The sequence below is a fragment of the Berghia stephanieae genome, chromosome 8, assembly GCF_034508935.2.
Source record: "Berghia stephanieae isolate SIO BIC M18660-M18661 chromosome 8, UCSD_Bste_1.3, whole genome shotgun sequence".
Classification (NCBI taxonomy): Eukaryota; Metazoa; Mollusca; class Gastropoda; order Nudibranchia; family Aeolidiidae; genus Berghia; species Berghia stephanieae.
Window position 1 is genome coordinate 8344863 of NC_088367.1, and position 17500 is coordinate 8362362.

At 43.5% G+C, this 17500-nt stretch overlaps 1 protein-coding gene across 2 annotated transcripts in view; it reads left to right on the forward strand.

Moving 5' to 3' along the window:
- LOC144978115 (receptor-type tyrosine-protein phosphatase T-like) overlaps positions 1-17500 on the forward strand; it is a 113736-nt gene that overhangs the window by 25093 nt on the left and 71143 nt on the right. For both annotated transcript variants that reach the window (XM_078923739.1, XM_078923740.1), the window contains exons 3-5: positions 10683-10853; positions 11049-11144; positions 11529-11869. In XM_078923739.1, the coding sequence (XP_078779865.1) occupies positions 10683-10853; positions 11049-11144; positions 11529-11869 (608 nt within the window). The remainder of the gene's footprint in view (positions 1-10682; positions 10854-11048; positions 11145-11528; positions 11870-17500) is intronic.

A 17500-nucleotide genomic window follows, 5' to 3' on the forward strand; every position in this document is an offset into this window, starting at 1 on the left:
GGAGGACTTAGAAACAATTGTATCGGCAAAAAAAAAAAAAAACAACAAAAAAACGGGGTGTGTCTTTTTTACGAAACCCGCCGAAACCCGCCGAAACCCTGCGAAACCCGCCGAAACCCGCCGAAACCCGACGAAACCCGACGAATCCCGACAAAGTTATGGGAAGTAGGTGGCTGTGGGGAGTGAACCTAGAACTCAGGGAAGTGTACACCATTGGGGAGTGAACCTGGGACTGGGTTTCGGCGGGTTTCGTAAAAAAGAACCAGTGCTTTTTTACGAAACCCGCCGAAACCCGCCGAAACCCGACAATATCTAGCAAAGTTATGGGAAGTAGATAACTGTGGGGAGTGAACCCGATACTCAGGGAAGTGTACACCAGTCGGAAGTGAACCTGAGACTAAGGTTATCGGCCGGTTTCGGCGGGTTTCGTAAAAAAGAATTAGTGCTTTATTACGAAACCCGCCGAAACCGCCGAAACCCGACAATATCCGGCAAAGTTATGGGAGTTTGGCAACAGTGGGGGGTGATCCTGGGAGTCAGGGAATTGCACACCAGTGGGGAGTTAACCTGGGACTGTGTAAAAAGGATATCAGTGGGAAATAAACCTGGGACTAAAGGGAGATGGATACCATTGAAAGTTGAAGCCGGATATGGGAGTTGAGTACCAGAGGAGAATGAACCTGACACTATAGAAGGTGGGCGCCAGTGGGGAGTGAACCTGGGACTCAGGGAATTTCACACCAGTGGGGAGTTAACCTGGGACTCTGTAAAAAGGATATCAGTGGGAAATAAACCTGGGACTAAAGGGAGATGGATACTATCGAAAGTTGAAGCCGGATATGAGAGTTTGGTACCAGAGGAGAATGAACCTGACACTATAGGAGGTGGGCGCCAGTGAGGAGTGAACCTGGGACTATGTAAACAGGATATCAGTGGGAAATACACCTGGGACTAAAGGGAGGTGGATACCATTGGGAGTTGAAGCCGGATTTGGGAGTTGGGTACCAGAGGAGAGAAAAACCTGACACTATAGGAGGTGGGCGCCAGTGGGGAGTGAACCTGGGACTATGTAAAAAGGATATCGGAAATAAACCTGGGACTAAAGGGAGATGAATACCATTGAAATTGAAGCCGGATATGAGAGTTTGGTACCAGAGGAGAATGAACCTGACACTATAGGAGGTGGGCGCCAGTGGGGAGTGAACCTGGGACTATGTAAACAGGATATCAGTGGGAAATAAACCTGGGACTAAAGGGAGATGGATACCATTGAAAGTTGAAGCCGGATATGAGAGTTTGGTACCAGAGGAGAATGAACCTGACACTATAGGAGGTGGGCGCCAGTGAGGAGTGAACCTGGGACTATGTAAACAGGATATCAGTGGGAAATAAACCTGGGACTAAAGGGAGGTGGATACCATAATCAATGGGAGTTGAAGCCGGATTTGAGAGTTGGGTACCAGAGGAGAGAGAAACCTGACACTATAGGAGGTGGCCGCCAGTGGGGAGTGAACCTGGGACTATGTAAACAGGATATCATTGGGAAATAAACCTGGGACTAAAGGGAGATGGATACCATTGAAAGTTGAAGCCGGATATGAGAGTTTGGTACCAGAGGAGAATGAACCTGACACTATAGGAGGTGGGCGCCAGTGAGGAGTGAACCTGGGACTTTTTACATTGTCCCAGGTTCACTCCCCACTGGCGCCCACCCCCTATAGTGTCAGGTTCATTCTTCTCTGGTACCAAACTCTCATATCCGGCTTCAACTCCCAATGGTATCCATTTCCCTTTAGTCCCAGGTTTATTTCCCACTGATATCCTTTTTACATAGTCCCAGGTTCACTCCCCACTGGCGCCCACCTCCTATAGTGTCAGGTTTCTCTCTCCTCTGGTACCCAACTCCCAAATCCGGCTTCAACTCCCAATGGTATCCACCTCCCTTTAGTCCCAGGTTTATTTCCCACTAATATCGTGTTTACATAGTCCCAGGTTCACTCCTCACTGGCGCCCACCTCCTATAGTGTCAGGTTCATTCTCCTCTGGTACCAAACTCTCATATCCGGCTTCAACTTTCAATGGTATCCATCTCCCTTTAGTCCCAGGTTTATTTCCCACTGATATCCTTTTTACATAGTCCCAGGTTCACTCCCCACTGGCGCCCACCTCCTATAGTGTCAGGTTTCTCTCTCCTCTGGTACCCAACTCCCAAATCCGGCTTCAACTCCCAATGGTATCCACCTCCCTTTAGTCCCAGGTTTATTTCCCACTGATATCCTGTTTACATAGTCCCAGGTTCACTCCTCACTGGCGCCCACCTCCTATAGTGTCAGGTTCATTCTCCTCTGGTACCAAACTCTCATATCCGGCTTCAACTTTCAATGGTATCCATCTCCCTTTAGTCCCAGGTTTATTTCCCACTGATATCCTTTTTACAGAGTCCCAGGTTAACTCCCCACTGGTGTGAAATTCCCCGAGTTCCAGGTTCACTCCCCACTGGCGCCCACCTTCTATAGTGTCAGGTTCATTCTCCTCTGGTACTCAACTCCCATATCCGGCTTCAACTTTCAATGGTATCAATCTCCCTTTAGTCCCAGGTTTATTTCCCACTGATATCCTTTTTACACAGTCCCAGGTTAACTCCCCACTGGTGTGCAATTCCCTGACTCCCAGGATCACCCCCACTGTTGCCAAACTCCTATAACTTTGCCGGATATTGTCGGGTTTCGGCGGGTTTCGGCGGGTTTCGTAATAAAGCACTAATTCTTTTTTACGAAACCCGCCGAAACCGGCCGATAACCTTAGTCTCAGGTTCACTCCCGACTGGTGTACACTTCCCTGAGTATCGGGTTCACTCCCCACAGTTGTCTACTTCCCATAACTTTGCTGGATATTGTCGGGTTTCGCCGGGTTTCGGCGGGTTTCGGCGGGTTTCGTAAAAAAGCACTGGTTCTTTTTTACGAAACCCGCCGAAACCCAGTCCCAGGTTCACTCCCCAATGGTGTACACTTCCCTGAGTCCTAGGTTCACTCCCCACAGCCACCTACTTCCCATAACTTTGTCGGGATTCGTCGGGTTTCGTCGGGTTTCGGCGGGTTTCGGCGGGTTTCGCAGGGTTTCGGCGGGTTTCGGCGGGTTTCGTAAAAAAGACACACCGAAAAAAACGTGAGTGACTTTATTTATTTTTATAATATATAATTAGATAGGTAGGTAGACTGATGGATGGATGGATGGATAGATGGATGGATCGATGGATGGATGGATGGATGGATGGATGGATGGATGGATGGATGGATATATGGATGGATGGATAGATGGATGGATGGATGGATGGATAGATGGATGGATGGATGGATGGATAGATGGATGGATGGATGGAAGGATGGATGGATGGATGGATGGATAGATGGATGGATGTATCGATAGATATATAATAACAGGCAGTGAAATTTGAGAGAGTTCACGAATGAGAGAGAGTGACACAGAAACTAAGATTGTCTGTATTGGGCTAGAATGGAAGAAAGACATAAAACAAGACTACAGATTGCACAATGCACTCACACACACAGACACGCAATCGCCCCATTAGTTAGATATGAGTGTGGTTGTAGAGGAAGACGATGGGACAAACGGACTCTCACTATATATTATCTCTTTGTCTTTCTAGGCCAGTCACGAAAGTAAGAAGAGTCGGAAATAGACTCAATTGTCGTTGTCATTACCCCAATAGGGAGTTAACGATTACGCTCCCCGAACCTTAACGATCGACCAACGGCGAGAAAGAAAACTAGGATCTGTGCGGCTATGTGGTCTAAGTGGTATGACACTCGCTTTCGGATCGGAATGTCCTGGGTTCGAGCTCTTTACTCACATTCTCTCGCCGTACTCAGGTGTAAAATGGGCACCTGCTGGCCATTAAAAGCGTTGTCTCTGTCCGAAAAATAATATTGAAATATCGCCTAACAGGCGTCATGCCCCGTCCTACATGTTAAATGTTGTTGTTGGCCAGGGACCCTTTGTAAAGCGCTTTGAGCACGTTTAGTGGATATTGCGCTATATAAAAGCTCAAAAAGCTCAATCCGTCCTCCGACTAGGACGTCGCCACGCGATCATGAACATAGAAGTGCGGAGCCCGGGACGGCGAGTCCATTCGTGCACCGGGTTGGATCTCCATTAGTCACATATCGGGGGAGCAGCTCATGTGGCTTTTTGTGCCTTGTGCGCAGCTTCCCTGGCTATGAACGACATATATGAGATGGAAGTCGGTTTGGACAAATTCAATCTCTCGAGGGGACGGGGACATACACTCCTAAACTAGGCGAGAAGTTGCCAGGCTTCTCCACCTGTAAGAGGAGACATTGGGTGGTAGCGAATCGGCTTCGGACGAGAACCTGCCTCTCGACAAAATCGCTTCATCAGTGAGGACTTTCCGCCGGTCCAACATGTACCCGATATGGGATGGAACCCGAAACCGCAGAGCATCTATCTACTTGAACGGTGTGTTGTGACGAAGCTTCTGGACGGGTTTGCGACGGTGCGGTGAAGAATTCGCTGCTGGGTCGATCGTCATAACATGATAGTGTGAGCACCATTAGAAGCTGCTGCTGATTGGGTCGATCGTCATAACATGATAGTGTGAGCACCATTAGAAGCTGCTGCTGATTGGGTCGATCGTCATAACATGATAGTGTGAGCACCATTAGAAGCTGCTGCTGATTGGGTCGATCGTCATAACATGATACTGTGAGCACCATTAGAAGCTGCTGCTGATTGGGTCGATCGTCATAACATAGTAGTGTGAGTACCATTAGAAGCTGTTGCTGATCGATTGGGTCGATCGTCATAACATGATAGTGTGAGCACCATTAGAAGCTGCTGCTGATTGGGTCGATCGTCATAACATAGTAGTGTGAGTACCATTAGAAGCTGTTGCTGATCGATTGGGTCGATCGTCATAACATGATAGTGTGAGCACCATTAGAAACTGCTGCTGATTGGGTCGATCGTCATAACATAGTAGTGTGAGCACCATTAGAATCTGCTGCTGATTGGGTCGATCGTCATAACATAGCAGTGTGAGCACCATTAGAATCTGCTGCTGATTGGGTCGATCGTCATAACATAGTAGTGTGAGTACAATTAGAAGCTGCTGCTGATTGGGTCGATCGTCATAACATGATAGTGTGAGCACCATTAGAAGCTGCTGCTGATTGGGTCGATCGTCATAACATGATAGTGTGAGTACCATTAGAAGCTGTTGCTGATTGGGTCGATCGTCATAACATAGTAGTGTGAGCACCATTAGAAGCTGATGCTGATTGGGTCGATCGTCATAACATGATAGTGTGAGTACCATTAGAAGCTGCTGCTGATTGGGTCGATCGTCATAACATGATAGTGTGAGCACCATTAGAAGCTACTGCTGATTGGGTCGATCGTCATAACATGATAGTGTGAGCACCATTAGAAGTTGCTGCTGATTGGGTCGATCGTTATAACATGATAGTGTGAGCACCATTAGAAGCTGATGCTGATTGGGTCGATCGTCATAACATGATAGTGTGAGCACCATTAGAAGCTACTGCTGATTGGGTCGATCGTCATAACATGATAGTGTGAGTACCATTAGAAGCTGCTGCTGATTGGGTCGATCGTCATAACATGATAGTGTGAGTACCATTAGAAGCTGCTGCTGATTGGGTCGATCGTCATAACATGATAGTGTGAGCACCATTAGAAGGTACTGCTGATTGGGTCGATCGTCATAACATAATAGTGTGAGCACCATTAGATGCTGCTGCTGATTGGGTCGATCGTCATAACATGATAGTGTGAGTACCATTAGAAGCTGCTGCTGATTGGGTCGATCGTCATAACATGATAGTGTGAGCACCATTAGAAGCTACTGCTGATTGGGTCGATCGTCATAAAATGATAGTGTGAGCACCATTAGAAGCTGTTGATTGAGTCGATAGTCATAACATGATAATGTGATCACCATTAGAAGCTGATGCTGATTGGGTCGATCGTCATAACATGATAGTGTGAGCACCATTAGAAGCTGTTGATTGAGTCGATAGTCATAACATGATAATGTGATCACCATTAGAAGCTGATGCTGACACAAGGCGCACGGTGCGCCATAATCGACGAACCGTCGCGCACCGTGCGTCGTGTGACACCATCTGAGGACAGATCCTTTTTTCTTCTTCCTCGTCGTTTCTCGATCGTTTAGGTTCGGGGAACGTAATCTTAATCGTTAACTTGCCAATGTAGGGAGTGAGTTTTGAGGCTAAGACCCCTCGCTGTGTTTGTGAATAATATTTGGTGTCCACTTGCATAACAAACGTTAGAAAGTGAATCTGTTTTTGTTGTGGTTGTCGCGTTCATGTACTCTGGAAACACGTATTTAAAAAATTGGCGTGAAAACGCGTCCTCCGAATATCGATCGATTTAAATAATCCTCATCTTGGCAAAAAATCTATCAAACCCGGGACCTCGTCTTGCCCTTGAATTAATTATCCCCATCCCGGCGAAGACTCCCATACGCCGAGGTCCTTGTCCCGGATTTGAGAGTTTTTGCCAAGATGAGGGTCAAGGTCACTTAAATCGATCAATATAATTTGAAGGACTAATTTATGAAGGACAACAGACAAAGCCGAAAGGAACAGGGGGAAGAGTTAAAGAAGCTGATATACAGCTATAATCTATTACCGGTAATCAGAAGGTCTGAGGTTCGATCCCCAGTCGAGGTCGACTGATTTTATGGATGCTTTTTTTGTTCCTGTATGTTTCTTTCTTGCTTGTCTGGCATCTTCCATACACACTTGTTCAGATCTTTATCTTAAAAACCTAATACTACATGTATTTTTATTTTGATGCTAGTTTTTGTTTTGTTTGTTTATTTTTCATTATTTAACCCATAGAAACTGTTAAAAATATTTTTTCCTTAGTTATTTTTTTTCCAAATAAAATAGTTTTTTATTTATTTATTTTGTTTTCATTTTGGCGAATGTTATGAAGTCAACCTTTTGGCATGTGTGTGTGTGTGTGTGTATATATGTGTGTGTGTTTATGTGTGTGTGTGTTTATGTGTGTATGTGTGTGAGTGTGTGAGTGTGTGATAGCTCCCAAAGCACGGCCTCTAGGGTCCTATGATGAAAACCCCTGTATTATAATTTGATAGATTACTTATCTGTATGTATGAATTATTTCGTGATTAAGCGGTTTTTTTTATGTAGACAAATTGCCCACAGCGGCCGTTCATACAAATTACAACATAGATTATATTCCATCATTTAATTCCAGCTCTCCACGCTAACACACACACACACACTCACACACACACACATACAAACACAGTGTGAGAGAGAAATAGATAGATAGCGATAGAGAGAGAGAGAGAAAGAGAGAGAGAGAGAAAGAGAGAGAGAGAGAGAGAGAGAGAAAGAGAGAGAGAGAGAGAGAAAGAGAGAGAGAAAGAGAGAGAGAAAGAGAGAGAGAGAAAGAGAGAGAGAGAAAGAGAAAGAGAGAGAGAGAAAGAGAGAAAGAGAAAGAGACAGAGAGAAAGATATATATATATATATATATATATATATAGAGAGAGAGAGAGAGAGAGAGAGAAAGAGAGAGAGAGAGAGAGAGAGAGAGAGACACAATGGCATGGGTTGGGATGACATCCGATATCAAAAGGATGTCCATTTATCAGACAAATATAAATATAACAAATTATAATATATAACGCATTTGAAATGTAGGACTAATAAGACTCCTTTCATAAATTACCCTCTTGGGGGAGTTATCTAACGTCTATTCCAAGGGAAGTCTTGGGTTGGGATGACATAAGGTATAGATAGAATAAAGATGACGTCACTCGGGTCTTTGCTGTTGTTTTTTTTACCATCTACGTTTTATGAGTAATTCTCACAGACTATAAACGTTCAAGGTTACACATAGCTTTGTGTGTTGGTCCGCTCCAATTCCGGATGGCAATGTTGCGAGCTCCTTAGCCAAGCGCATACTATCTATTGATAAGATATCCCTTTATTAGAGGGATATAAATATACTTACAGTTATGTAGGTATGGTATTTCAAATAAATTAAAAATAAATTTTACTTCATTCAACCGTAGCCATCATAAACTTATAGCCTGACACTGACCAAAACATAACGTTAAAAGACAAGTCTTTGGCCACAAATTAAAACGAATAATCGTGAGTTGTATTCAATAGAGAATAAAGTTAACCGCATTCAGCTCCTTTTTTTTTGCTTTTCGACCTGGTGGTACTATTTAGGTGATTAGTTCTCACTGCAATAGATATTAATCACTTGGCTAAGAAGCTCATAACAATGCCATCCGGAAGTATAACGGACCAACACATAAAACTCTGTGTACCCATGAACGTTTATAGTCTGGTTAATACAGTTCAGTGAGCATTACTCATAAACGCGGATGGCAAAAACAATAACAAAGACCCGAGTGACGTCATCTTCGAACTATCTATAGATAGTATGCAGATGAGGTCACTCAGGCCTTTGTTATTGTTTTTGCCATCCGCGTTTGTGAGTGTTCTCACTAAACTGTATTAACCAGACTATAAAAGTTCATGGTTACACAGAGTTTGTGTGTTGGTCCGTTATACTTCCGGATGGCAATGTTGTGAACTCCTTGGCCAAGCGCATTCTATCTATAAAAACGTGAGTATGTTGGCACGTTTCATCTGGCGGGCGGATGTTTTGAGTATTTCACTTAAACGAATATAATCCAATTCACTTTAAACACCGTTTTTCCTTTATCTCGTTCTTTCTGACACAATACCAAAATGGACACGACTTTCACGAGTCACCCATGACGTGTCATGGCATACAGGGACACTATCTAATCGTATTAGGTAGGATTGCACACACACACACACACACATATACACACACATACGCATACATACACACACACATACACCACACACACATACACACATACACACCCATACACCCACACACATATACACACATACACACCCATACACTCACACACATACACACATACAAACACATACACACACATACATACACACACATACACCCACACACATACATACACACACACACACACACACGCACTCACAAACCACACCCTAAATATAATTCGAAGCCTGTTAGGCGTAGCTCTGAAGGGCTTCTACCACAGGCCTCAATGCCTCTTAATCTACATTCTATCACATAATACATAATGACAAAGGTCTGTAATGTCTCTACATTTCATTTCAAATGAAAGATTCATGGTTTTAGCCAGACATCGCCTGCTCTGTCGCCCCCCCCCCCCCCTTTTTTTTTGGGTGGGGGGGGGGGGGGTTATTTCATCTCTTGAAACCGAGTCGGCAGGTAAAAATAATAATATTGGCATTTTGGCATTTTGGAACCGAATTCCCCTGAGAAATATTTTCCAAATGAATTTCGATTAAATATGAGAGCCATTTTGGTGCGCTTATAATTTAACATAATATATGCATATGCCACGCACCGCTTCAAAACGGTATGAAATGGGGATGGACAAGATTGTGAAATATGAATTCACGTTGGAATGATCAGGGTAATATTAATATTAATAATAATAATAATAATAATAATAATAATAATAATAATAATAATAATAATGATGATGATGATGATGATGATGATGATGATGATGATGATGATGATGATGATGATGATGATGATGATGATGATAACATTAAACATTGTCTCTTTAAGTCCTTTAGGTCCTCATTGACTTCTGTCCTACTCATTTTCGTTCGCTATAATTCCAACAGTCCAAAGTTTCTTTCTATCTGCTTAGTTTTCACTGTATTGATTCTATGCGTTTAGTTAAAATATCCACAACATCTGCCAGCCGGATATAACGTACCTAAAAACTTGAGCTTGAGCTTGTATATAGCGTAATATCCACTAAATGTGCTCAAAGCGCTTTACAAGGGGTCCCTGACCACCAGCAACCCGCAACCCGTAACATGTAGAAAGTGACATGACACCTGTTAGGCGATATTACAATTTTTCGGACAGAGACAACGCTGTTAACGGCCAGTTACTCATTTTACACCTGAGTACGGTGAGAGAATTTGAGTAAAGAGCCTTTTCCAAGGACTCGATTATGTGCCGAACGAGATTCGAACCCAGGGCCTTCCGATTCTAAAGCGAGTGTTATACCACACGACCACATGACATAGCCGTACCTACGCTCAAAAGTGTGTGTAACCACGAACGTTTATTGTCTGATTGATCTAATTTAGTGAGAACTAATCACCCAAGGGGGCCGTTTTAAAAAAATCACTCACAAAGCAAAGAGCTGTGTGTTCCTCCTATAGATAGTATTCGCTTGGCTAAGAAGCTCATAACATTGCTATCCGGAAGTATAACGGACCAACACACAAAACTGTGTGTATCCATGAACGTTTATAGTCGGGTTAATACAGTTCAGTGAGTATTACTCATAAACGCGGATGGCAAAAAACAATAACAAAGACATGAGTGACGTCATCTTAGAACTATCCATAATATTTTGCGCGATCATTCTAGATTCAATGAATTATATTATTTTGACTAATGGTTTATTCACCCCGCCCCCCCCCCCCACCAACCACCCCTCCCCCCCCCCCCCTCTTTTTTTGTCTTCTTCATTCAACCAGGTGTGGTCCTATCTTGCATGACGTCATTGCACGGTACCGTCGTCGACGTCACGTCCGTCCCAGAGTCGTCACAGCCAGTCCCAGGAAACCCCATGTCAATCAGTGCTCACCATTTGGATCTGGGACGAAATTTACTCAATGAGATAATTGAGACGGATAATAGAAGTCATAGTAATAATAATGATAATAATAATAATAATAATAATAATAATAATAATAATAATAATAATAATAATAATAATAATAATAATAATAATAATAATAATAATAATAATAATAGTTATAAAGTTCAACGCAATTCCCATCCCTCGCAGCCTATTTCACTACAAGATAACAACACTGTGCTATTTCGATCCAAAATTATAGGTCAAACCAACAGCGTGGTAGTACCTGTATCTTTGGAGTTGGAGGAAGTCTCAAAGAATGACAGGAACGGCCCGGATGAAGGATTTGTACAACAAGGTGCATTTCATAATAACAACAACAATAATAATAATAATAACAACAACAGTACAGCAATGTACGAAATATCGTTGAAAAAACATGGAGGGAATAGAACGCAATACAGCAATAAACATAGCAACGATACGAGTGAGAATTTTAACAAAAAACATACTTTCACGAATAACAACGACGATACCAAAATCAACATTAACAGCAGCAGCAGCAGCAGCAGCAGCAGCAGTAGTAGTAGTAGTAGTAGTAGTAGTAGTAGTAGTAGTAGTAGTAGTAGTAGTAGTAGTAGTAGTAGTAGTAGTATGAGTAGTAGCAGTGGAGGTGGTAGCAAGAGACTCCCCAACGAGGAAAGGGAGACTGTTCATAGCAATCCTCTATTTTTCCAATCAGAGCCGAATTATCAGCAAAATATAAGTATCGATATCCATTCCGATACCGACAATATCAGCTATATAAACGATATGATATCGTCTGAGAGCGCCCGGAACACAAAATACTCGGATTATGATTTGGATAATGTGGTCATTGGCATGGAGATCTTCCCATTGTCTTCACAATCATCATCATCATCATCATCATCTTCTTCTTTTTCGTCATCATCGTCGTCGTCATTGTGGTCATGGCTGTGTTCGTGGATTATATCGGGAGATGCCGAGTCGGGGTCAAGGTCGAAGAGATCCTCGGGTGAAGGTCGAGAAGTCCCTTTGTCCCATAAGTTCATTCTGGTCATGGTGAGTCCAAATTAATTCATTTATTCATTGTTTCATTGATTCATTAATTCATTAATTCATATATTCATTGTTTCATTGATTCATTAATTCATTCGTCTATTCATCCTTACTCGCCGACAATTTATGACCTGTTCTTTCTATTAATTCAGCCATCTATATTTTACTTTTTCATATATCCGAGTGGTTAAGGCATATTACTGTGACCTGAAAGGCCTCGGGTTCGAGCCCCGCTTCAAACACTTTTGTATTTTTCCTTGGGCAAGATTATTAACCCCCAATTTGTTCACATGGACAACATGGGTGATTCCTGTTGACATCAGACATCTTGTTTGATGAGTTATCTATATTTCTTCGTGGAATGCCTAGGCGACGATATCTTAAGATGTCGCGGACGGGCATAATTTTTACAATCATCCACATATCCATTTGTGTGTGTCCGTCCGTCTGTCCGTCCATCCAGCCATCTTCCGTCTTTCTGCCCATCTGACCATAGATAAGATACATCCATCCAATTATTCATCAAATTTCCCATGCATGCATCCGCCACCAATTTATCCATTCACCAATCCATCCATCCATATATTAATACATTTATCCATTCATCCTTCCATCCATCCATTCATCCAACCACCTATCCACCCATCAATCCATCCATCCATCCATCGACCCATCCATCCACTCGACTACTGATTTATCCATCCATTAACGTACTTACTCATCCATAATTTATCCATCTTCTCAACCAACCACCCATCCATCCATCCATCCACATACCCATTAATCCATCCATCCATCCATCCATCCACATACCCATTAATCCATCCATCCATCTACCTACCAACTAATCCGCCCATCCCCCCCTCCCCCCCCCCCCCAATCCATTCACCTGCCCATTTGTACGCACATTAAATCATTTATCCACTTCCATCAATCCATAGATCCATTCTACCTATCCATCCATCCATCCATCTATCTAACACCTATCCATATATTCATCCACATCCACATCCACCTACCCACCCGCCCACCTACCCGTCCATCCATTTACCACCCACCACCCTCTCCTCCCACTCCCACCACTGACCCCAACACTCATTACACACACACACACACACACACGCACACACACAAATACAAACACACACAAACACACATATAATCTCCTGTATAAAATTACATCGATCATCATCATTAGCAAAACCCGATGCCTATTACCGATGCCTTCGCATTGTGTGTCCATCATCTATACGCCCGTCATTATCATGGCTGATAATATTCCTTTAATAATAACACCAGAGACAAATGACAAAGATCTTCACATCATCGTCTCTTTGTTGTCTTCTTCGGCTTCTTTTAAATTGCCATCGTCCATTACTGGGAAAACGGCATCTCCATTTAAAAGGTTAAGCCTCTTAGAAAATAGATGGATGGATGGATGGATGGATGGATGGATGGGTGGATGGGTGGGTGGATGGGTGGATGGATGGATGGACGGATGGATGGGTGGGTGGATGGATGGGTGGATGGGTGGGTGGATGGGTGGATGGATGGGTGGGTGGATGGATGGGTGGATGGGTGGGTGGATGGGTGGATGGATGGATGGATGGATGGATGGATGGATGGGTGGGTGGATGGATGGGTGGATGGGTGGGTGGATGGGTGGATGGATGGATGGATGGATGGATGGATGGGTGGGTGGGTGGATGGATGGATGGATGGATGGGTGGATGGATGGATGGATGGGTGGATGGATGGATGGGTGGATGGATGGATGGATGGATGGATGGATGGATGGGTGGATGGATGGATGGATGGATGGATGGATGGATGGATGGATGGGTGGGTGATGGATGGATGATGATGGATGGATGGATGGATGGATGGGTGGATGGATTGGTGGATGGATGGATGGATGGATGGTGGATGGATGGATGGATGGATGGATGGATGGATGGATGGGTGGATGGATGGATGGATGGATGGATGGATGGATGGGTGGATGGGTGGGTGGATGGGTGGATGGATGGATGGATGGATGGATGGATGGATGGGTGGGTGGATGGATGGATGGATGGATGGGTGGATGGATGGATGGATGGGTGGATGGATGGATGGATGGATGGATGGATGGATGGGTGGATGGATGGATGGATGGATTGGTGGATGGATGGATGGGTGGGTGGATGGGTGGATGGATGGATGGATGGATGGATTGGTGGATGGATGGATGGGTGGGTGGGTGGGTGGATGGATGGATGGATGGATGGATTGGTGGATGGATGGATGGGTGGGTGGGTGGGTGGATGGATTGGTGGGTGGATGGATGGGTGGGAGGGTGGATGGATGGATGGGTGGATGGGTGGATGGATGGATGGGTGGATGGATGGATGGATGGATGGGTGGATGGATGGATGGATGGATGGTGGTGGTGGGTGGGTGGGTGGATGGATGGATGGGTGGATGGATGGATGGGTGGGTGGATGGATGGATGGATGGATGGATGGGTGGGTGGGTGGGTGGATGGTTGGGTGGGTGGATGGGTGGTTGGATGGGTGGGTGGATGATGGATGGATGGATGGATGGATGGATGGGTGGGTGGGTGATTGGGTGGATGGATGGATGGATGGATGGATGGATGGATGGATGGGTGGATGGGTGGGTGGGTGGGTGGGTGGATGGGTGGATGGATGGATGATGGTGGTGGATGATGGATGGTGGTGGTGTGGTGGTGGGTGATGGTGGATGGATGGATTGGTGGGTGGGTGGGATGGATGGATGGATGGTGATAGGATGGGTGTATGGTGTGGTGGTGGTGGTGGGTGGATAGATGGTGGGTGGATGGATGGGTGGATGGATGGATGGGTGGGTTGGTAGATTGATAGATGGAAGGATGGATGGATGGGTGGATGGATGGATGGGTGGATGGATGGATGGGTGGATGGATGGATGGGTGGGTTGGTAGATTGATAGATGGAAGGATGGATGGATGGGTGGATGGATGGATGGGTGGATGGATGGATGGGTGGGTTGGTAGATTGATAGATGGAAGGATGGATAGATGGGTGGATGGATGGATGGATGGATGGATGGATGGGTTGGTAGATTGATAGATGGAGGATGGATGATGGTGGATGGATGGATGATGGGATGGATGATGGATGGTTATGATAGATGAGGATGTGGATGGTATGGGTGATGGTGTTGGTGATGGATGGATGGATGGATGGATGGATGGATGGATGGATGGATGGATGGATGGATGGATGGGTGGATGGATGGATGGGTGGGTTGGTAGATTGATAGATGGAAGGATGGATGTGAAGTATATATTGTTCCTGATTTTTATATTTATTAGTATATTTATAAGCATAAATGGTGTTTTAGCCTGTGATTTTGCTGCCAAAATAAGCCTATCGATAACTTATACTTCAGAGACTCTCCGATCCCTCCAACCCGTGTCACCCCCACCACCCACTATTGACACATCGTTTATTAAAGTAAGAAAGGGGGAGAAAAGGAGGAATAAAAACAAAATTTAACAGACGGCCTTTTCGTCCATTTTTACCCTGTGTAGTGACAGGTAATGTAAGATCACTGAAAAATAAAATTGATGAACTGTTTTCACTGTGTCGTTTTAATAGTGACTATCGTCAAGCCTCCATAATAGCGTTAACAGAGACTTGGCTATCTCCTCACATACCATCATCATGTTTTAATATTGAACAATATTCACTATTTCGAGGAGATCGGACTAATGTAAATAAACGAACTGGGGGTGGGGTGTGCACATATATTAACAACAAATGGTGCCACCCCAATAACAGTCAGATAAAGAAAATGTATTGTGACGATTATATTGAATTTATTACTGTTTCGTCACGACCATATTATCTACCCCGAGAATATACTCATGTCATCATCATCAACGTCTACATTCCACCATCATCAGACAACACCACAGCGAAAAATATTTTGAGGAAAGAAATACAGGACATTCAAATTAAGTCACCCGATGCCGTATTGATGGTCACTGGCGATTTTAACCAATGTAACGATTTTACTCTCCCGGGACTTCATCAATACGTGGACTGCGAGACAAGGGACAAAAAAACATTAGATTTATTCCTGTGTAATATTAAAAATAGTTATAAATGTTTACCCCGTGCCCATTAGGTTTATCTGACCACTGCATGCTCTTGCTACTCCCCACCTACCGCCCTGTTTTTAAACGTGTAAAACCAATAAAGAAAAGTGTACAGATCTGGAACGGAAGTGTGTGTGAAGATTTACGTGGTTGTTTTGAATGCACTGACTGGAATGTTTTTATCGAATCATGTGATAGTGTGGATGAGCTGAATGACTGTGTGAGTGAGTATTTAAAATTCTGTGAACAGCTAGTGTCTTGTAAAAAAGAAATAAAATATTATCCTAACAACAAGCCTTGGATAACAAAAGATCTAAAACTTTTATTGAACCAAAAGAAAACTCTCTATACTAGTGGAAACAAAAAAGATCTGAAAACAAAACAAAAAGAGATAAAGAGGGTAATATCTAGTTGTAGAGATAAGTACAAAAATAAAATTGAAAAATGCTTTTCTTCTGAGGATATACGGGACACGTGGCGGGGGCTTAAAACTGCTGTGAACTATAATCCAAAGCCCACGATTATATCAGAAGATATCGAAATTGAAACTTTAAATAAATTTTATTCACGTTTCGACACAGCAAACAAATTTGATATTGAAAATGAAAAACATAAATTAGACAGGGCTTTGGAAGATGAAATGACTATTGAGGTCAGTGAAGAGGAAACGAGATTCGTATTTTCGAAACTAAACGAGAGGAAGGCTGCTGGGCCGGATGGATTGAAAGGAAAACTATTAAAGGAATGTGCCCACCAGCTTTCCCCCATTTATACACAAATTTTTAACTGATCCCTCCAATGCGTTTCGATCCCTGAAATTTGGAAAACTTCAAAAATTATTCCTGTTCCAAAAAAAGAAAAACTTGAAACTATGAACGATCTCAGACCTGTTGCACTGACTTCAATAGTCATGAAATCTTTAGAAAAACTTGTTCTTGTTAAAATTAGGAATCAGTTTATGCCATTGAGTGATAGTCATCAATTTGCTTACAAACCAGGACGTGGCGTAGAGGATGCCATTTTGCTGTTTACAAACAACATCTACAGGCATCTAGATCACGCTAGGAGCTATTGCAGATTGCATTTTGCAGATTTTTCTTCAGCGTTCAATACAATGCAACCTCAGTTGGTTGTTCAAAAATTGACTAGTCTGAATTTAAACAAGTATATAATTGCTTGGGTGCTCGAATTTCTTACGGAGAGAGCACAATATGTTCAATTAGGACAAAACAAATCTTCCTGTATAACTACAAATACTGGTGCTCCTCAGGGTTGTGTATTGTCCCCTGTATTATTCACAATATACACGAATGACTGTAGAAGTCAAAACCTGAGTGTACCTTTAATAAAGTTTGCAGATGACACCGCTCTTCAAGGCCTCATAACAAATGGCAACGAAGTGGCTTATAGGCAAGAAATTGATAGATTTGTGTCTTGGTGTGATGCCCACCACCTAGAGCTTAACATAAGCAAGACAAAGGAGCTAG